The sequence below is a fragment of the Crotalus tigris genome, unplaced genomic scaffold (assembly GCF_016545835.1).
Source record: "Crotalus tigris isolate CLP2741 ecotype Arizona unplaced genomic scaffold, ASM1654583v1 scf7180000017638.2057652, whole genome shotgun sequence".
Lineage (NCBI taxonomy): Eukaryota > Metazoa > Chordata > Lepidosauria > Squamata > Viperidae > Crotalus > Crotalus tigris.
The window spans coordinates 267852-291007 of NW_024096531.1; the positions used below are offsets into that span (position 1 = coordinate 267852).

At 35.8% G+C, this 23156-nt stretch overlaps 1 protein-coding gene across 2 annotated transcripts in view; it reads left to right on the forward strand.

Annotated features, from left to right (window-relative positions):
- Positions 1-5260: 5260 nt before the first annotated feature.
- Positions 5261-23156, forward strand: part of TRPC7 (transient receptor potential cation channel subfamily C member 7) — a 148660-nt gene continuing 130764 nt past the window's right edge. For both annotated transcript variants that reach the window (XM_039334849.1, XM_039334850.1), the window contains exon 1: positions 5261-6048. In XM_039334849.1, coding sequence (XP_039190783.1) covers positions 5296-6048 — 753 coding nt within the window. In that variant the 5' untranslated portion in view covers positions 5261-5295. The remainder of the gene's footprint in view (positions 6049-23156) is intronic.

Here is a 23156-nt window from a genome sequence, read left to right on the forward strand (position 1 = left end):
TTTCACTGTCTGTACATGGGATTAATTCCCAAAGCAGAGAAGAATTGCAACATAAAGATCTGCTGTTTTTGACTGGTAATAAGTTTTACCATCCCTGCAGAGATAGCTAAATATTATTCTTGGAATTATTTAAAGTTGAGAAAAACATTTTCTATTGAAGATTTATTGCTGTGGGGTAGGAATAAGAACAAAATTCTTGGTCAAGTTAGGGTAAGGCCATTTAGCTGAAATTAATATGTAAATATTTAATTTCTATGACCATTGCACTTAATTTTCTGTTTGGTGTAATTTAATATTCAAATATCAAATTCAATATCAAAATATTGAATGTAATAATTAAATATTTGATTTCGTTTTCTATGATATTTTATTCTTTTGTTTCCTTTTACTACAGAAGTAAAAGCATTTTGCTTATACCAATCCCTAAGAATTATTTTTCCTTAATATTTGCTCTTTTAATAATTTCAATCTCCCAAGGCTATGGATGATCAGAAAAGGCTGGTCTTTGGCATCCCCAAATTTTGAATTATATGCTTAAATGTCAGAAATGTAAAGATGCACAGTAGAGAACTTAACCTGTAAAAAGTGATACATAATAAAGCTGCTATGTAGACTTCTGCATCAAGTGGGTATCTATAAGTATTAAGCTATTCTATCATCGGAATTGGACCTTTTTTCCACTATACCATTACAAATTGCCATAAGAAAAGTATATTACAATGAACAGTCACTTAAATTTCAAGGTGGCATAGACTGGTAATTATCACATGAAAAAATATAAAGGAACATCTGCATAACAGTTATAATTATGGAATTATATTCTATGCCATAGTGCAAAAGATTTTTTTTTCTGAAATTCTATCTCATTCAAATGCATTTGTGATTTAATTAATTAAGTGCATTTAGATCTTAAGATACAGAAGGATCTGGACAGACTTGAACACTGGGCACTAACTAACAAAATGAAATTCAATGGTGAAAAAAGCAAGGTCTACATTTAGGCAAGAAAAACCAAATGCACAAGTACAGCATAGGTGGCACCATGCTCAATAGTAGTACCTGTGAGAGGGACCTCGGAGTCCTAGTAGACAATCACCTAAATATGAGCCAGCAGTGTGCTGCAGCTGCCAAAAAGGCCAACACAGTGCTAGGCTGCATTAACAGAGGGATAGAATCAAGATCACGTGAAGTATTAATACCACTCTGCAATGCCTTGGTAAAGCCACACTTGGAATACTGCATCCAGTTTTGATCACCACAATGTAAAAAAGATGTTGAGACTCTAGAAAGAGTACAGAGAAGAGCAACAAAGATGATTAGGGGACTGGAGGCTAAAACATATAAGGAACGGTTGCTAGAATTGGGTATGTCTAGTTTAACGAAGAGAAGGACAAGGGGGGACATGATAGCAGTATTCCAATATCTCAGGGGCTGCCCTAAAGAAGAGGGAATCAAGCTATTTTCCAAAGCACCTGAAGGCAGGACAAGAAGCAACGGGTGGAAACTAATCAAGGAGAGAAGCAACCTAGAACTAAGGAGAAACTTCCTGACAGTGAGAACAATTAATCAGTGGAACAGCCTGCCTCCAGAAGCAGTAAATGCTCCAACACTGGACATTTTTAAGAAGAGACTGGACAGCCATTTGTCCGAAATGGTGTAGGGTTTCCTGCCTGAGCAGGGGGTTTTGTCCGAAATGGTGTAGGGTTTCTAGCAGGGGGTTGGACTAGATGACCTCCAAGGTCCCTTCCAACTTTATTATTATTATTATTATTATTATTATTATTATTTATCTGAAAGCTCAAGGCAGCATTCATTCATTCATAATTTCATTCACACAACATTTACACAACCACCTCTCAGATTGGACTGAGTGAAAAGGGGTGTTTACAGCAACAGTCACTGATTTCAAAACAGTGTCCTGCCCTTTTTAAACACTGCATATTCATTAAAAGCAGCTAATCTTAATTTTCTATGTTGAGGATGTCCCTCTGTGTTGAGGATATCCCTCTGAAAGAATAATGGATTCAAAGTTAGACGGTTAGTTTTAGTGATTGAGAGGAATTTTGAACCAATATCCAAGACATTAATATTGAAAACGTTAACTGGTACATCTTAGTTACTATGCTACCCTGGCTATTAGATGCATCCTGTTTTGTAGAGTGTGCACTGAATTGACTAATTTTCCTTGATGACTCTTCCAAGCATATGATGATTTTTTTTTACAGGAGTTTGCATACTTCGACTGTGATTATTTAATCAAAGCTCTTATTGTATTCATTTTTTTCACTCAACTGAAAAGCACCATTGTATCTGTTTCATTTCAGTCCATCCAAAAGTAAATAGACCACTAATATGTTTCCCTACATCTGTTGACTTGTAATATATCTTTATTATGGGATGCATTTAACATGAATAAATATTTGGATTTTTCATGTGTGTGTTTAGTAAATGCTTTGTTAATGTTTTAAAATATGGTCAAAAGATAAGGGGATGAAATTAAGTACAATTAAAGGATGTCAATGGAATCAGTTCTGAATTCTATGAAATATCCTCCCAAATAGAACAGAATAGAGCTGGAAGGGATCTTGGAGGTCTTCTAGACTAGCCCCCTGCTCAAGCAGGAGAACCTATACCATCTCAGACAAGTGATTGTCTAGCCTCTTCTTAATCATACATGATAAGAGATTGTAAAACTGGTGATAATTCTGGACAATTGGACAACTAGGCAATGCTTTTGTTTTTTCCTTTTTTTGATCCCAGAGTATCAAAGGAAACAATAAATTTGTTTCTCAGAAGTGAAGGCCAAGTAGAATTGGCAAAAGAAAACAATCATTTATGAACCAGCTCTCAGTCTCAATTATTATGCTTGTTATTCGGATACTGTCAAGAGATGACTCTATCAGCTTTTGAGAAGCTCTGAATTGGGCCAATATCCATGGCATTCTATAATATTCTACAATATTTCCATGCTTTTCATTAATGGTATGCAGGTCTTGAAATTTGTGTTTTAAAAATGACATTAGACAAAAGGGGGAAAATATACAGTATATATTTGAAAAGACTTTAATTGCTCACATTCATGAAGAAGCATGCAAACATCTGTATTAATATCATTAAAGTGGTAAAACCTGACCTCTCATTTTTCAAAAGTTTTCTTCATCTGCCAAAAAGAGTTCTTGCATTTCTGTCTTGTTCTCAGGTGATTTAACTTTTGCTTGCTTGTTTGTCTGTCGGGAGATTTGTTTTAAATTACATTATTTATGATTTCATTGGTTTCATTTTACAACATTAATAGCCCTCTGTGGTCTTCATAAACTCTGGGTAGAATACAGTAAAGTCCAAAGGATGTATTAAAAATATAGAAATCATAGAAAAAGAACCATTCACATAACTAAAAGCCAAATGCCCATTGGGGTCTGTCTGTCTGTCTGTCTATCATCATCATCATCATCATCATCATCAATCTATTATCTGTTTATCTATCCATCTATCTATCTATCCATCTATCTATCTATCTATCATCTATCTATCTATCTAACTATCTATCATCTCAAATTAATATACTGCCAAACTCCTAATGAGTATTTTATATTTGCAAAATACTGCTGGGTGCTCTAATTAATGCTGATTTGTTTATTTTTTTCATTTATACATCTTTGTCACTGTGCTTTGCTTTGGTGGTCCATGTTTTTCAAAGTTAAAACCTTCTCTTCATGGAATTAATTCAGATCATCCCTTAGAGTTTAAATAAGGCATGAAATAACAGAGATCATTGGAGAAATTATTTACTCTGGATGTTGTACTTTGATCTACCCTTTGGCCAACTTTTTCTTTCTTTGGTCAAGAAATGGAAAGCAATTTTAATTCTGTCAGATTGAAAATTGGAAACATACTGTCATGCATGTGTAGGAATGTGTGTGTGTTTAGTTGCTGAACAAGCATTTCTATTGATTAGAAGCACTGTTAAATTTGATGCTGAGAGTAAATATCATAACCTCACAACTTGATTAGACAATAATTTGATAATTCAACAGCAGCAACAGCAAAAGAATGTTCATTGGTAAAGTGATATGAAACTTTGGAGTTCCTCTGAATTCTTCATCAAATATTTATGTACGGTTATGTGTATGCCATGTTGTCATCTTTGTTTTTAAAATAAAACATGACAATTCTGCAGAGAAAATATGTTCAAATTTAGGAATCCATAACTCAGACTAATAACTTCAAAGAGACAGTGTGACTTATAAATTATTTTATGTTTTCAGGTTTCCAGCAATATTTTTAAACTTACTAAAACCACTCAATTTCTTGTAAGGGCTGCAACATTGTGTGTAAATTTCAAGACTTCACTCAAAATTCATACCCGGTTTTGCTTTCACGATCTCTCATCTTTATAGCTCTGACTATGTAATCAGGAGTTATACAATATTAAACATAAACAATGAAGTGTAATTTTTTTTGAAGATGTTATAAAACAAAAACAAAGTCTAGTGGAAGAACTCAAAGCCAGATATCATTAAAATTATCATATCATTTAGAATCATTCACTTGTAGCCTTTGGCCTGACTGTTATCACCATTGTTCCATTGGCCTCTTCATCCTAAGCTTAGACATACAGTCTAGTACAATATAGGCACATTTGACTTTATATATCCCATTCCATCCATTAATGTATGATTTTGGCTTATTGTGTCTTGTCATCCTGCTATTTTGCAATTTGGAAATATGCTAAGCCATGTCCTCCTGAGGAAGATCAAGTGAGGTCTTGGAGGTGTCTCATTTCCTTGGATTATTCCTTTAAAGAAGGTTACTTATTGAACTATTAACTTAGAAAAGAGAGACCATTATGTATTCAAAGAACAATTACTTACTTTGAAACTACTTGATTTGGAACAAAACGTACAAAAGGGGATCTCATAAAAAAATACAGGTGGCTGGGCTTTATGACTTACCAGTTTTATTTTTAGTGGTTTTGTTTATGTTTATATTAATTAACGATACTTTGTTTATTCCCAACTTTAGCTAGCATTTGATTCTAGCTGAAAATTATAATAGGTATACTGGAATCATGCAGATTTCTCTAAAGCATGCTTTGTTTGAATGTTTCTGTGTAGAGGGCTAATCTAGTTAAGCACCTATCCATTTCATTTGAACAGTTAATTCCTTCAAACACTCTTCAGAAAAATGTGGAAAATCTATGGATTTAATATTCAGCAGATCAAATCATTATAAAGAAACTCTGTCTTACTATGTTCCATTATTTCCATCCAGGCTTGAACACCTCATCCTACAAACATGCATCGGCGACACACCACCCTCCGGGAGAAAGGGAGGAGGCAGGCCATCCGAGGCCCAGCCTATATGTTCAATGAGAAAGGCACCAATTTGACATCTGAGGAAGAGCATTTCTTGGACTCAGCAGAATATGGCAACATCCCGGTGGTACGGAAAATGCTAGAGGAATCCAAAACATTGAATTTCAATTGTGTTGATTACATGGGACAAAATGCCCTGCAATTGGCAGTTGGCAATGAACATCTGGAGGTCACCGAACTTCTTCTAAAGAAAGACAATTTAGCAAGGGTTGGAGATGCCCTCTTGTTAGCCATCAGTAAAGGATATGTACGGATTGTGGAAGCAATATTGAACCATCCAGCCTTTGCACAAGGGCAGCGTCTCACTCTAAGCCCACTCGAGCAAGAATTACGAGACGATGATTTTTATGCTTACGATGAAGATGGAACACGCTTTTCCCATGATGTTACCCCTATTATACTTGCTGCTCATTGCCAAGAGTATGAAATCGTTCATATATTGCTCCTGAAAGGGGCACGGATAGAAAGACCTCATGACTACTTCTGTAAATGCGACGAATGCAATGAGAAGCAAAGAAAAGATTCATTCAGTCATTCTCGATCAAGAATGAATGCCTACAAAGGATTAGCAAGTGCGGCTTATTTGTCTCTATCTAGTGAAGACCCTGTTCTTACTGCTTTGGAGTTAAGCAATGAGCTGGCAAGACTAGCCAACATTGAGACAGAATTCAAGGTAATGTAGAAAACTTCTATACTTACAACTTTACTTTGTCTAATTGCATTTAGACTAGACTATATGTTAAGTCTATGCATGCAAATGTTATGTCTAGGTTTCTTTTTTTCAAATGGCAGCCATGGGGAAAAGAATATCAGGACTGAAACCAAGGTGAATAGGAGGAAAATATACCTATCTTTTTGTCATGCAGCAACTCTTCTGAAATTGATGTACCAAGTTTCCATTCAGCTTCAGAGGAGGACACTCCAGTAGATGACAATGGACATTCACACTTCCTGAAACCAGCAGAAGTTTTGGAAGGGAAGGCTAGTGGCCTGTAGCATGAACAAAAAAATAGATTAGATTTTCTTACCTGCATTCTTTAGTTGTAACCTTGACTTGAACCAGCCATCTGAAATATACATTCAATATGTTCTTCCTTTAAAGGAAAACAGTCTGTATAAAATAACTCAGTAACAGGAAATCTGATTTCAACCTTGTCTTCTTCTACATCTTTATGCTGAGGAGAGAATTTCCACTTGACAGGTTGACAAAACATAATATTTTAGATTTTCCAATTGTAAAAAGATGCATACTTTACAGACTATTGCTGTAAAAATTCACTGAGGCTGCCTGTATTTTATTAAAAAGTAAACAGTGAAAGAGAGACTGAAAGGTTCATTCTTTAAAACTTTTTTAAAGCCTTAGTTTGATGTTTAGTCACTATCAATTTATCATCCAGCCTTAAAATGACTTAAGGCAGGACTATTAAGAGAAAGACAACGATAACAGTAACAATTTACAAACAGTAACAAATAACAAATACAACAGTAACAATGATAACAGTTTTACTTGACAGATTGCAAGTATTGGAATTAAAGCATGAATTTACATGATTGTTACCTTAGTTTTGGGTATTCTTTGATATTATTGGTTTTTAGGTCCCCAATTCAGTTTGCTTTCGGACTGTGAGAATTGCATCTTGCCCATTGCTTCTGTTTATTGTGTACATTTTTCTTTGTGCTATTTGGAGCCAGGTACCATCCTGATGCTAGTGAAATGTGTTTCATACAACCTAGAAACTAGAAATGTCACACTTACTTAATGTCTAAATACAACTTACATGTCTTTAACTTGGTGCTTGGATGGAGAGGATACCTTACCAAGACAATGAGATGTTGTTGTTGGTGCCCTGGGATTTAGTCACATCAGTAACCACATGCTTTAAATATGTTCAGAGGGGCTTAAATTCATGCTTTCCTAAGGTTTAATTACCTCAGGCCTAAACCCTAAAATAGAAATGAAAAGAAATATAAATCATATTTAAAATGAAATGGAAGAGTCAGAATTGAGTGATAGGACACAAATACTGTAACATGTTGCCTCTTTTACCTTTGATAGAGAAATTACTGACATTAGAAAGTCATGGCTGTGGCCACAAAGTAACCTAGAGGTCTGAATTCTGTTAGCTTAAAAAGAAAGTAAAGTAAGTTTTGTCCAATAAAAATGACTTAAAGCAGGACTTTTATGAGAAAGACAAATGATGACGGTATATTACCAATTTTACTTGCAAGATTGCATGCAAATATTGGAATTAAAGCATGAAACCAAGGAGCACAGGGAATCCTTTTTTACCAACCGCCCCATATAGCGACTGTTCATTACCATCATGATGAAAAAGTAACTTTGTGACCAAACCTCACATTGATGCTCTTCAGAGGTCTGTAAAGCAAAGAAAAGCCGGGGTTAAGATTATAAACATAATAAGAGTTTCATTAAGCTACTGCTTTGTTTTACAACCAAGTTGCTGGTCCCAACTGTCGTCAACAAATGAGGAACTACTTCTAATTTACATTTATTTATTTAATTAATTTGTAACCTGCCTTTATTATTTTTACAAATAACTCAAGGTGGTGAATTTATCCAATTCACCTTCTTCCTCCGACTTTCCCCACAATAACAATTCTGTGAGGTGAGTTAGGTGAGAGATGGTGACTAGGCCAAAGTCACCTTGGCTTTCAAGGCTAAGGCAGGACTTGAAATCAGGGTCTCCCACTTACTAGTCTGGTGCCTTAACCGTCAGACCAAACTTGCTCTCTATATTTTATATCCTCTCATTGATGAAAATTAGCATGGAATGTTCCAGTGGCAAAATTTGTTTTGAACTAAGGAGAAACTTCCTGTCAGTGAGAACAATTAATCAATAGAACAACCTGCCTCCAGAAGCTGTGAATGCTCCAACACTGGAGGTTTTTAAGAAGATATTGGACAGCCATTTGTCCGAAATGGTATAGGGTTTCCTGCTAGAGCAGGGGGTTGGACTAGATGACCTCCAAGGTCCCTTCCATCATCATCATCATCATCATCATTGTCATCATCATTATTATTATCATTATTATTATTTAGTGGCATTTGCAAACCAAATCAAATTATATTAAGTACAGGTGATCCTTGTCTTACAATCATTTGTTTAGTGAATGTTTGAAGTTACAACAGCACTGAGAAAAATGATCTGGTCATTTTTCACACTTATGACTGTTGCAGCATCTCCGTGATCAAAATTCAGATGCTCAGCAACTGGTTCATATGAATGGTGGTTGCAATGTCCCAGGGTCATGTGGTCACCTTTTGTAACTCTCTGACAAGCAAAGCCATTCACTTAACAACCATGTTACTAACTTAACAACTGCAGTAATTTGTTTAACAGCTATGCCAAGAAAGGTCATAAAATGGGGCAAAACTCACTTAGCCGCTGTCTTGCTTAGTAACGGAAATTTTGAGCTCATTTGTAGTCATACGTCAAGAACTACCTGCATAGTATCTTTTGTAAATACTCAGAATTAAGAATAGGACTGACTTTAAGAAGAAGAGATAAGGTAAATGATACAAATAAATGTAATGATGCTGCTTTAAATGACACCATCAACACTCACATTTTTCAGGGTAACATAAGCAAAGGCTTGTACGTCCTCTCAAAAATTTTACATCTGGGCTTTGGCATAACTAGATGTTATTTTTAACTATAAAGGTGTGTGTGTGTGTGTGTGTGTGTGTGTGTGTGTGTGTGTGTGTGTTTATGTGTGTGTGTGCATGCGTTACATGTGTAAGCAAGCTTTCAAGTCTTGACTCCTGTGACTGGTCCATGAAGTTTTCTTGTCAAGATTTTTTGGAAGTGGTTTGCCACTGCCTCCTTCCTAGGGCTTAAAGAAACTGGGACTGGCCAAAGGTCACCCAACTGGCTTTGTATCCAAGGCAGGACTCCTGGTTCTCCTGATCTCCTGGTTTTCAGCCTGGTACTTAACTACACCAAATTGGTTCCTATAAAGATATTGGACTTTTTTTAATGTATAAACAAATCTGGTTTAGAGGCATATTTTTTAAAACAACAACAGCAACAAGAACAACAATAATCTTCCTGAATTGCATCAGGATAAGATAGGAAGGATCTGATTTGCAATGAATTATTGCAGATTATTTTTGAAAGGTCAGTTTCAGAAGGTGCTTCTGCATTCTTGTCGATGCCATAAATGTTCCCCTGCAATTGTCTGATGACCCAAACTCTATGTGATATTGCAAGTAGTCTTTGACTTACAACTGTTTGTTTAACGACCATTCAAATTTACAATGGCACTGAAAAAAGAGACTTTACAACCTGGTCCTCGCACTTACAACCTTTGCAGCATCCCCACAGTCACGTGATCGAAATTTGGATGCTTGGCAACCAGCATGAATTGGTTGCAGCATCCAGGGGACCATATGATCTCCACTGGCCAGCTCCCCAGCCAGCTTCTGACAAGCAAAGTCAATGGGGGAAGCAGAATTCACTGAACAGCTGCAGTGATTTGTTTAACAATCATGGCAAAACAAGTTGTAAAATCAGGTGTGACTACTTAACAACCGTCTTGCTTAGCAACAAAAATTCTGGTTCAAATTGTGATTGTAAGTAGGACTACCTGTATAAATCACTACTGGGAAAGATGCTGTGACAGTTTTTGGGTATGGTGGCTAAGGATGCTAAGGGTACCCAGTTCTATTTCTTGTTTCCATCCAAACCCAAGAAAACTGCTGAAGTTTAGAATCAGTGTATGATAATAATGATGATGATGACGACGACGATGACAACAACAACAACAACAATAGTTGGAAAGGACCTTGGAGGTCTTCTAGGCCAGGGCTTTTCAACCATTTTTTAATTTTCCCCTCTCTCTTTTTCAGACTACCATTAATTCCATCCAACCATGATTTTATTGATCTTTCCTTTTTTCTCTTGGCCTTCTTTCTTCTATTATAAATTTATTTTTCATTCAGTCATTATTCATTATCTTAATATGATCAAAGCACTTACATTCGCATTTAATTTACGTTCATTCAGTACTTCTCAAACTTATATCTTCTTGTTTTACTCTTAAGTAACCCCTTGACACTATATTTAACATGCTTTTATATTTCTCTTGACTTATTCAACTCTCATTTCCTTATAACAAAGAGGGCAGAAGAAAGCTCTCATAGAATAAGTCTGGCTTCCAGTGAGCATTCATTCCCAGCAACAGACCATACTTACGCTGTTTTTTCATTATTTTGTTTTCTTGGGCACAAGCGTTGATAGCAACCATTTCCATGCCACTCTTCAACATATCACTGAGATAAATCTCTAAACAAAACTTCTTTCAGTATTCTCTTATGTCAGTTCCCTCCCAAATAATTTCATCCTTTTTCTTTTGAATTTTATTCACTCTCCTGATGGTTATTTACCCATTCTGAAAAGATTTTTTTTAAATATAATATCAAAATACTTCTGCAGTTCCTCTGATTTAATTTGAATTGTTCTGTGATCTCTTGGATTTCATTTTTTGCAAGTACATTTTTCTCCCTATACCTGTGGTGACAAACCTATGGCATGTGTGCCAGAGATGGCTCGCAGAGCCCTCTCTGTGGGCACGTGTGCCATCACTCTAGCCCTGCCTCCCCCCGGAGGCCCCTCCTTACCAGCAGCCCCCCAGAGGAGAGTCGCCCCCAGTGCAGCCCGCGTGGAGCAGCACAGCCAAGGATATGGCAGCCAGGCAACAGGGACAAGACTCTGCCCTCATGCCCTGTCACATGCAAATGATGCTGTGGGGTGCGGGCAGACGGCGTGGCCGCCATTGTGCTGCAGGGCTGCCTGGGTGGTCTGCTGTGGTGGGCCGTGGAGGCAGTAGATGGCCCTGCAGGCGGATGGGATGGAGGCCAGGGTGGGGGCGGGCGGGGCAGTTTTTGGGCACTCAGTGTCTAAAAGATTCGCCATCACTGCCCTATACCCATTTTATATATTTTTTCACTCATTTTTGGCAGTAGTCATTCTGATATTATTTTGACTTCATCCCACAACCTCATTCACTCCATCATTCTGTTGAGCATCCTTTTTTGTATTCCCCATTAGCATAACTCCAGACATTTCTCTGGCACTCTGTAACATAATTATTTTCACTCTGTTCCAAGCAGCTTCTACATCCTGTTTCCTTATGTCAAGTTTCTATTCATTCTGTGGGAGATAATTTACCTTTTAATATTTTTTAATTCAAGAAGCATACTTTCTTTTCCTGCAGATATTCTATTTTTCTTCTCATTTCTTCCCCTTTGCTCCTCTTCTTCAATGCCTATCTTTTCCCATGATCCTCTCTCATCACCAGAAAAAAATGGTATTCTTCACTAATTCTGTCAACCTTTTATCGTAAGTCACTAATCAATGGTGCATTTAGATGGATATTAATTCCTTTTCCATATATGCATATGAATAGACTGATTCTGGATTGCATTCAAAATATTACACAATTTTTCTCAAAACCCATCTCTGTTTTTTTACATTATCATCATTCACTGAAGCTTGATGAAGATTCTATCTGTTCAAATCATGTCTGATTGATTCTATGAACCAGCTCTCCACATTTTTCCAATCTTGTACAGCTTCTTTCAGTTGCTTTATGATTTGGCTGTTGTCAGTTTGCATGGTGTCTAGCCATTGTGTATCTGGTGGCCTCATTTCCTTTTACTGTACTATTTGGACCACTCCAAACAAAATTGCCTTTTCCAGTGAGTTTGATTTCATGACATGGTTGAAATAAGTAAGGTGAAATGTTGTGATTTTGCCTTGCAGCAATATGTCTGGTTTTATATACTCCACTACTTGGTTGTTTGTCCCCTTTGCTATACTGGAGTATAACATGTAGCAAGCATCAACCTATGGATTCCTACTTTTATATGCATTGATAACATATAATATCAATGTATACTTTATGAAATTTATACTTTCAAATTTTAGCTCTTTATTCGAAATTAGATTTACATGTTCCCATTCTTGTATTTAATTATCAGAATATAACCCTCAAAATCTAACCACCTCATTCAGTTCTATGACATCTTTTCTTTTTCTGTTGCACAAACATACATTTTTTTTGTTTTCATTTGTTAATTCATTCTCTTTACCATTTACTCCCCATAACTTCTATGTCACAATTTTCCATATACTGTGATCATCACCAGATGGCCCCATATATATTGATTACTGGTATCCATTATGAGTTTGGTCAATCCAGGCTTTCACTAATCATCTTTTAGTAACAATTTTAGACCATTTAAATTAGGTATTCAACTGTTTTTGTATCCATGCCACATGCAGCAAGATCTATAGTAGTGAGGATAATAACCCATAGTTTGGGGATATTATGGCCAATATGTCAGAAGTCAGTCCAAACCCCAGTTTTATCTCAAGCAAGTTCCCATTATTTAAGATAAAGAAGGCTTTGCACTCTAGAGGCATCCTGCAAGCCAGCATAATTATTGCCTATCTAGAAGGTTTATATAGTGTATTGAAATACATCCAGGATGTACAGAGATAAAAGACATAGACATATTTAAAAAGAGCACAGCAGCAGATAAATACTTCTTTTAGTAAGAAAATAACAAGAATGGGAAGTCTGTTCAGACTGCTTTTTATTGTTCTTACTCCTCTCCCCAGGTGGGTTGCTATTTTTGAAAAAGAAATACAGGTTGGTGATGCATTACAGCTTGGCACACTGTATTATTTTCTCTCTCTTTGCTAGGTCCAAGGAGGCCATTTCATCAAATAATTACATGGAAAAAGAAAGCATGTAGGAATCAAATTCCTAGAATGTAAAAGGAGGGTTATGGGACAACTGATAAATTGTGAAAAAAAAAAACACCTTAGGGACTGTTAATAGGCTCTTTATTGTGCATATGGTAAATTATTTTTTCATCAGTAGAGTTGCCATGCTCATTGAGATCAAGTGAAAAAGAAGATCAGGCAGGAGCAAGCAAAGGAAACACTGTTCTCTGTAGAGAATTGCTGCATAAATATTGAGAAAATACGAAGTCAAAAGATGGGATAGAATCCAACAGGTTTTCAAATATGTCATATCTACTTGTCCATTCATCTATATTTGGTGTGACTCAGTGGTGGCCAAATACCACTTTTATTCTTTTTGGAAATCAGTTTAGATTTCTTTTCATGGTAGTCACTTGTAGGAAAATATATATTGCTTTTTTAAATAATTCATATTTATTCCTATATTTATTTGTTGCATTTAGGTTCTACTTTTCCTCCAAGAGCTCAGAATGTATATATAGTACAGCCCCTATCTTACCTTCACAGCAACACAAAAATAAATAAAAGGATGATGATTGGCTCAAGGTCGACTGCTGGACTGGGTCTAGTTTACCTGATTCTTGAAGATTCATCTTTCCACTCATTCCAATGCAGCTACTGAATTTTTTTCTCATTGAAAGTTAGAATAGTTTTGTGGCCATCAAACATATTAAGGAATCATAGGGAATGATTTTGAGTCTCTAAAGAATTTGGTCATTGACAGATTGAACATTGGCTAACTGTCACCTCAGGTTTTAATACCTGAGGAGAATAAGATGTAGTTGCTATACAGCCAAATACATCTGAGACAAAAGTCTTTATAATTTCAATGAGAGATAATTACCTATGAAATAGAATCAGAAAATGTAGGGATAACATCATTATTTTTAATATGGAATTCCATCTATATTTCTTTTTACTTAGTTCTAGTTTTAAAAAAGAATCCCCCCCCCCAAGAAACTAATATAAAAAGATTGTAAAGAATGTTGGGAGCCAATTTTTACAGGATGAACTTGGTGGCTGGATATAATTCTGAAAAATAACATGTAATAGCTATCTACCTCAAATTTAGTGGTATTGATTTAACAGCCATATTTATCCTTCTGAAGATAGATGTTAATCCTAGTCAGTATTTAACTGAGGAAAAAGTATCTGATCCTAAATGAAAGCATGTCAATATGTTCTGTTAGAAAGATGGTAACTTTCCATCAGAAAATTGAAATAATAATCATGGCAAGTTAAAAAAAAAACATGTACCAGTGAGATAGGATCATTCAATGAAGTACCAAAGATAAATCAACAAACAATAGAATGGGAGAAAATAAAAATGGTATCATCTAAGGATAGGTAGACTAATATACAGCCAGCCTATCTTGCTGTATTTATTCCTCTATCAGTTTCCATTTATTTACTTTTTAAAAATGTTTTTCAAAGATTTTTCCTCTACTGATGTTAAAGATATAAATTTCCCAGATACAGGTTCTTTTAATTCAACTAATGTAAGCTATCTTTATAAATGAAACTATCTCCTTTTGTACATTATTCTAGAAACATACATGATTGCACCTCCCATAACAAGTCTCTGTGTTGGGGAGGGGAGTCTTATGTAGATTTTTGATCAGAGAAAGATTGTTTCAATTTCTATAGCTGCCTACCCATACAAACTTATGGGCTTATAAGAGTTAAAAAAGCAGTAATATAAACAAGTTAAATAGAAATAGAAATGACCATGCGGGAGGTACGGGAAAACTAGTTAACCATAAATAATTCAAATTGAACCAAGGGATCGCCTAGTATCCTGTCTAATGCCTTGGAAGCAGCCAGCTCGTCAAAGCTTTCTTGAAGACAAGCAGGCAAGATTGAAGCTAGGTGGACTTCGGGAGAAATGTATTAAAAATGCAGCAACAAAGAAAGAATGCCTCTTGCTCTTATAAAATGACATTATTTAACAAATGGGACCCAAAGCATGCCAACCAGATAGGCAGAGATAATTGGAGACAGATGGTCTTGCAAATATTCACTCTATGCCATGTACTTCATAAGTCTTGAGCTGCACTGTACAGATAACCAATACAGAATCAGGTGGTCATACAAATATACAGGCTGATTCATTGATGCTGCCTAGCCAAACCATTGATGAATTTTATCAGTTTCTTCCATATAAATGCAGAGGAAATTTCTTATATATTCTTAATTATGACTTTTCTTCATAGAACCTATAGCTGGAATGAGCTTAATTAGTACACAAAGTCAGTGATTTGCTGTAGAGTTTTTGACAGAAGGGCTAAATTTAAAGAATTTGGAAATGTTCTACTTCATGCAGAAAAAAACAAAAAATCAATTTGACAAACAAATATATAGAATGAGAATCTCCAACTTATATTTTATTTAAGGGAAAGTGACTGTCTAATTCTATGAGGATGGTTATATAGGCTTCCCCCCAAAAAGTTAGCATCTATTTTTCATAACAATGCCCCAAGTTAGAAAAGCAATGTTCCTGGTGAACTGCACTGCCATTCCTAAAACATGTCCAGTTATTCACAATCACAATAGTTTAGGATAATCCAATTAACTGATGCTCTGTTTCTACAAAAAGGAGAAGCTACATTGTACTGTGCAACATCTTGGAGCCATAGAATTTGATTAGTAAATGCAGTATTTCAGTTGGTTACATTCTTTTCTCTGCTAGGAAGTTACAATTCATGGTTTGCACATTATGACATAACACATTTCCTAATGGAAAAAATAACACTTTAAAGCATTGTTTCACATAATTTAACATTGTTACAAAATATACTGTAGATGTCATGTTGTTTGACCATGATAAGCACTGTTATGAATAGTGTGTATGAATTGCACAGATTTATAATATTACTCAAAATATTCTGGAGAAGGGCCATGGCATCCAAAACCTTGCCCATTTCTAATTTAATTTAATTTAATTTAGCATGCAGTAACAACACCTGATCCATTACAATGTGAGAAAGTTTTCATCTGATCTAAATGCGCTTTTAGGCTGTAAAATAATGAACTTATTTGATACTAGGAGGACTTTTTATGTAAATAAAACCCCATTTGTGTTTTCTTTCAAAATCAGTGGCAAGCTGCTTTAAGATAAAATAAAATTATTTTATTATGATACCACGAGGTTCCAATTGCAGCTTTACAGATTCAAACATATTCCCAAAGTCATGGAGATCACGTGACCCGTGACAGGTTGTTCTTGCATTGAAATTAATTAAGTTCTGATTCTGAATGAGCTGAACACCCCTGTCATGACACTTGGAAATAGTTAATTACTTTGACCTGTGGTGTCACAAAATCATTTGGTAGATTATTTCAGAGCAGCTGCTGTTAAAAATAAATCTGAATTATATTGGAACTTGTAAAGAAAACCGAAATTTGTTCTCCCAACTCGAGTCACAAGGTGCCCTGCTCTGTTTAATTAAAAGCAGAAAAGGGTCACCTAAATAGGCCACTCACAAATGTATCTCTCAAATGAAACCCTCCTTGTCTTCATATTTATCAGGCAGTGCCACCAAAGATGTTTCTCGCATGAATAAGTCAATTACTTTTCTCTAATAGCTTGGAAGTACACCTATGAGGATTAAAAGGTACTATTTAACTCCATGCTGGAGGTTTTAAAAAGCTCACCTGCATTTGAAAGAATATGCAGTTTGCAAGTACCACCTACAAGGAAGCAGGTGTCCCTTTTCTTAAATTAGGAAGTGAAATAAAGAACAGCAGTCAGTATAAAAATGGTTAGGTGTTAATGGTTCATTTCTTCAGAAGATCCGCTTTAGTAGAGAATTTGATAGTGTTCTTCTTCACAGCCTTCTCTAAAAGTTGTACTTAAATAAAATCCTTGAAATAAACCATTGGAAAGGTTGGCCAAAGTTAAACCTTCATTGCCTTCATTTCACAGGTAGAATATTCTGTTTATTGCCTAGTTAAATCTATTCTTGTACACATCAAAAGACCTTTCTCATTCTTTAAATGGAATTCACTTCCCACATGTCAATATCATTTTTAGTCCTTGAGACAGAGAGCAATACTCATATCATTCCATGAGGTAATCTAAGCAAATTAAATTATAGCATGGTATAGAAGGACAAGGTTTGTTTTCATCAGTCAGAAAATTCTGTAAGCCTTCAAATCACACTCATTGCCTACACTTGCAATTGTGGTTAAAATCCAAATTTTCTTGATGCTTAAAAAGTACTAAGGTTCCACTTTTCTTTTAAATTAGTTCACAGTCACCTATGTACAATTGTATATTTCTAGGGCTGAGGGAATCAATACAAAACAAGTCTGTTTTAGTGTACACTTTGGTTTAAATTTCTATGAAAACAAAACTATTTTCTTTTACAACCTTTCTTAAGATGTGAAACTGCTCTATACTCCTGTGCAAATAGAGTTACCCTGGGCAGCCAATTAATTTTATAAAAAAGAAAAGGAGAAAGAAAGAAAGAAAGAAAGAAAGAAAGAAAGAAAGAAAGAAAGAAAGAAAGAAAGAAAGAAAGAGAAAGGCAAATGTTCCTAATTTTGTGGTTCATTACCTAAATGTATACATAAATGTCTTTATTCCCAATTTCAGCATACAACTTTCAGAAACATATATTTCTTTGTCAGCTGTATTTCCCACAAACTGATGTGTGTATTTGTGTGGGTTTTTTAATTGGAAAAAGATGGATCTCAGCAAGCCTGTTCAGTGCTTATGACTGTCCTGTGGTCAAATCCATGTCAGCAGATCTCACAAATTTGTTCTGACATAAATCCTTAGCACATTTTGTATATCCTTAAAAACATATGTTTAAGTTATACTAATATGACTTTATAAGCAATTCTTTTCCATAAGCAGACTGAACTTACAATACAACTAACAAAGCAACAAAAAACAACTTGTAAAGATTTGACTAGACATATTATTTCTATCTAAACATCCAGTGTTCAAATTTCAAACTTCTTTGTGGCACATACATTATCCTTGCCTACAAGAATTTCACCATGCTTTTCATCAGAGGAGCAACTCAGTGAAAGGATGAGCTTACAAATTTAAAAGGACAAATCAGTCGAGCAAATTACACTAATGGATGAGTGATGTAATCATTTTCTTATATTTTCAGTCAATTCTATTTTCAAGGACTAAGGCAAGCAATATGATTAACTGTACAATGACGTACAGGTCAATGGAAGTTGTTTTCAAACAAATCCGTAAACAGTATATTCTTACCTGCAAGTAAGTTTCCTGAAGTCAGTGGGATTTAGTGGATGTAAAATAGGGATATATGCAAAATACATCTGTCTAAATCTATTGTTTCTCACTGGTTAAAAGTGAACAAGCAAAAAGGTAAAATTTATTTATTTATTTATTTATTTATTTTTGCTTTGGGAAATAAATTTTGCAACCAGATTCCTAAAAATATTATTAAAAAGGCTTTACAAAGAGATGGACAGAAAATAACTACTCTAAACAGTTCAGTCAGATGGTCTACCCAGATAATTTCCCATATATATTCATCCTAGTTCCTGTTTTGAATGGCTTTTGATTTTTCCTATTATTGCCAATCCACTTTCTCTCTGTGATACTTAGCAAACATATTTTAAAAATAGATTTGGGGGGCTGAGCTAAAAAGTTAGAAGAGCATTACTATTTGTCAATTTTAGTTTGTGTCCTCATTTGTTTTTATTTTTGTTCCATTTTTAAAAAGTTTTCTATTCATTTGTTCTATTTATGTTCAGAACTGTTTCTCAGTACAAAGATGTCAGTTACATCCAATAGTAATTTAATTCCAGGTCTGAAAAAATGCAAGAAAAATTAATTAATTAATTAATTAAATAATAAACAAATGTCGGTAAAAGAAGTCCACGATTTAAACTGCAGTAGGTAGAGATTGCAGTCTCCTTTTGATAATCAACTGATTAAGATGGCTTGATCTTAATATGCCATAACAATTCTTATCTAGATTGTTGTGTTAAGTGTCTGGGAAGTTTCTGTGGATTTTAAAGAATTGAGTCTGATTAGTCTTATCACTGAGTTACCATTAAAATATGCAGAGAATCTTACCATTTAAAGCAATGAATAGGAGGACATCATAAACTCAAATAATGTCAGCCAGACTTTCAGCTCCCTTGAATATAAGTAATAGTAAAACTTTTGTGTATATGTTCTTCTTCAAGGTTGGACAATGATAATTGCTTCTGGACATATAAATTTAAATTTACATTATGGCTGGAGGTCATTAACAGATCAAACTGGGACTACTATTAGGCTAAAGGAAGCTATTTCAAGTGACAAACTGGAACAGACCCCATTTGGGGTCGAACAACCATTTCACAGGGGTCGCCAAACAAGGCTGTCCGCCATTTTTCCCCCTTTTCTTTGGCCACGCCCCTGGCACCCGGTGATGTTGGGGGTCACTACAACAAGGGGAACTGTATTATGGGGTCGCGGCATTAGAAAGGTTGAGAACCATTGGTCCAGAACAAACAATTCACAGAACACAAAGAATATGGCATTATGGAGCAATGTTCTGTACCAGCTGGCTACTTCAAGTATGAAGGTATGAAGAGCCTGTGACATTCCCTAACCCAGGCAGCATTCTGGAGCCTGTGGCTACTTGACAATATGACAAAATCAGGACCATCTCAAAGTAATAATTAAAGGTCAGTCTATGTGGTTAGAGGGCTAGTGGTGATTGTGCTGGTGTCAGAAGCATACTGTATAAGAAGAATAAGCAGGAAGATCCCCACGTACTTCAGGTCATGGGTCTTCTTGGACCAATTTTGATAGCAGAGTCTGGGAAGCAGGAAAATTTCTAGCTAGAAAATGCTTCTTGGCTTCAAGCCCTACATTATTATAGTTTACTGACACTATTAAGATTTAGCTTTATGCTCCCCCTTCTCTCCAAATACTTTTTTTCCAGATTTATTCCTTATATCAACCAAAAAAATACATCGAATTAAAAACCAGGATACTTCAAAGTCATCCTATGATATCTCAGTTCTAATTCTCTTATGAGACTGGATGATGTCATACCATTACTCAATTCTCCTAGCATTCCAGACTCTTAACTGGAATAATGAAAAGGGCTGTTCACCTATTGGATTAACTGACATTTTTGCTAGATGGCTACCAAATAAGAATGATGAATTGCACTCAGTATGATTCTGAAAGCTTCTCTGAAAGGCTCTTTTATGAACCGTGCTCAGAAATAGCATTCACTCAAACACGTGAAATATTCAACATTAGGACAAAAAGAGTACATTCATTCCTGATATTGCCTGCCCCTAGTCTCCAAGCATCTAATCCAGTGGTTCTCAGCCTGTGGGTCGGGACCCCATTTGGGGTCGAACGACCATTTCACGGGGGTCGCCAAACAACGCAGTCCGCCATTTTTTTCCCCTTTTCCTTAGCTGTGCTACTCCCTTTTATTCTATTGGCTTTTGAAAAGCCAATAGAATAGACTCTCTTGAATAGAGTCTAATTCTATTGGCTTTCAAAAGCCAATAGAAATTGTCCAGGCTGTCTCTGCCCTGCTGAGCCCACCAAAAGTCACATTCTGCAAATGGTGCTGCACCAGTTGAGTAGTCCTCGACTTACAATCGGTTGAGTAGTCCTCAACTTACGACCGGTTGGGGGTCGCGACATTAAAAAGGTTGAGAACCACTGATCTAATCAATATAAATGTGATAAATAAATCACAAGTCTCAAGTGAGGTATATTTGCATTGGCTTGAATACAAGCTCTATTGATGCATATCTCCCTTTCCAACTCCCTACCTGATAGCATGAGAAAGAAACAGAATTGGGGCAAAGCAGTGCTTTATTAATATAATATAGACTAATCTATATTAGTCTATATTATATTAATATAGGGGGAGAGAGAGAGAGAGAGATAAAGATAGACAGAGGAGTGTAGTGGTTAAGGCATCAGGCTAGACAACTTGAGACTGTGAGTTCTTATCATGCCTTGGGCATGAATCCAACTGCAGGACCTTGAGCCAGTCATTCTCTCTCAACTCTAGGAAGAAGCAATGGCAAAGCACATCTTAAAAACTTTACCAAGAAAACTGCATAGCAGACAGTCTCTGAGAATGAGACACTATTAAAAAAAAAGATTTAAAAAGAGATAGAGATAGAGAGATCAATTGAGGCCAGCATTTGTCTTGTATCCTTTTGAACATTGAAAGATCAGTGTCTAGGTCAGGGGTCTTCAAACTTGGCTCTTTTATGACTTGTGGACTTCAACTCCCAGAATTCCTCAGCCAGCATGTCTAGGCGATTGTTAGCAGCAGAGTTTGTCTGCTCCCTATTTAAAAAGCCATTTGGGCAGATGGAAGACCTGATCTTGAAATATCCTCTAATCTTTAAATTATTTAAGACTTTAGTTCCCAGTGTGCAGACAATGAATCTGCATGAGTTTCTCTTTAACTTTTCTTTTTAAATTCTTGGTTTCTGGTCATGATGAGGACAAAAATAACATACGAGAAGTGCAGGTAAAGGTTATGTCTTGGCCTTATTCAAAACATTTTTGAGTGAGTTTTTGAGTGGGATATTAAATAGTTGCAAACTTATAGTGTATATTACATACCTACTATTACCATTGAGTGAACCTAGAAAAAAGATAAAGCTGAAGTTTAAAAATGCTCCCTCCTCATGTCAACTTGCACTTCTGTTTCCTTTGGCTAATAAGCTAATTTCATTATGGGTTAACCCTTAGAAATTCATTGACAACTTTGCCGAAGAAGGAGCAGCCCCCTCAACTGAATCAATGATACATGATCATTAAAGTCATAAGATGCCTGATAGTTCTTTTAAGGTCTAATAAATTTTATAAGACACAGATTTTGTGAATTACCTTGTACTTCATTAGATGATGTGGTAAGCCTTAATAAGTAAGGCCACACTTGGAATACTGCACCCAGTTTTGGTCACCATGATGTAAAAAAGATGTTGAGTCTCTAGAAAGAGTACAGAAAAGTGCAACAAAGACGATTAAGGGTACTGGAGGCTAAAATATATAAGGAACGGTTGCTGGAATTGGGTATGTCTAGTTTAATGAAGAAAGGGACGAGGGAGGACATGATAGCAATGTTCCAATATCTCAGGGGTTGCCACAAAGAAGAGGGAGCCAAGCTATTCTCCAAAGCGCCTGAAGGCAGGACAAGAAGCAATGGATGGAAACTAACCAAAGAGAGAAGCAACCTAGAACTAAGAAGAAACTTCCTGACAGTTAGAACAATTAATCAGTGGAACAACCTGCCTCCAGAAGCTGTGAATGTTGCAACACTAGAAGTTTTTAAGAAGAGACTGGACAGCCATTTGTCTGAAATGGTATAGGGTTTCCTGCCCGAGCAGGGGGTAGAACTAGATGACTTCCAAGATCCCTTCCAACTTTATCATCATCATCATTATTATAGCTAATAACCTTACTACATGTTGTTAGGCTGAAAAAGTGCTACAGACACTATTAAACTCTCCTCCTACACGATCTCTTATTGTAGAAAGACGATGAAATGGTGCAACTATGAACTTTCTTTTAAGTAGGTGGCTCAGGGAAAGAAAACATAATAATTAAAAACGTTAATTAATTTTCTACTTGCAAGCTAAGTGTTAAAACCACTAAGCTATTGTAGCATTGTACAGCAAAGCTGCCTGCAAAAATGTTTAAGGCTAAAAGCAGTAGTGAAGGAATTTTTAATTTAAAATTGGTTGTTGTGCCTTTATGTTTATGTGTTTAATGCTTTAACTTTACATATATAAATACATTCACATGTATAAAAATATCTACGTCCAGACAGACTGGTCATAGAAAAGAAGAGTATGCCTATGGAGATTCTCAATTATCCTGGTCGAGGATTTCAGTTCTTCAGTTCTTTTCAACTGAAGAAGCTTCTTGGAGAGAAGCGAAACGTTTTCAAGGAAAACACTAAGAAAGGCTAGTTGCCTTTTGTAAAAGTACCTTTTGGACAAGAAGGAGAGTAAT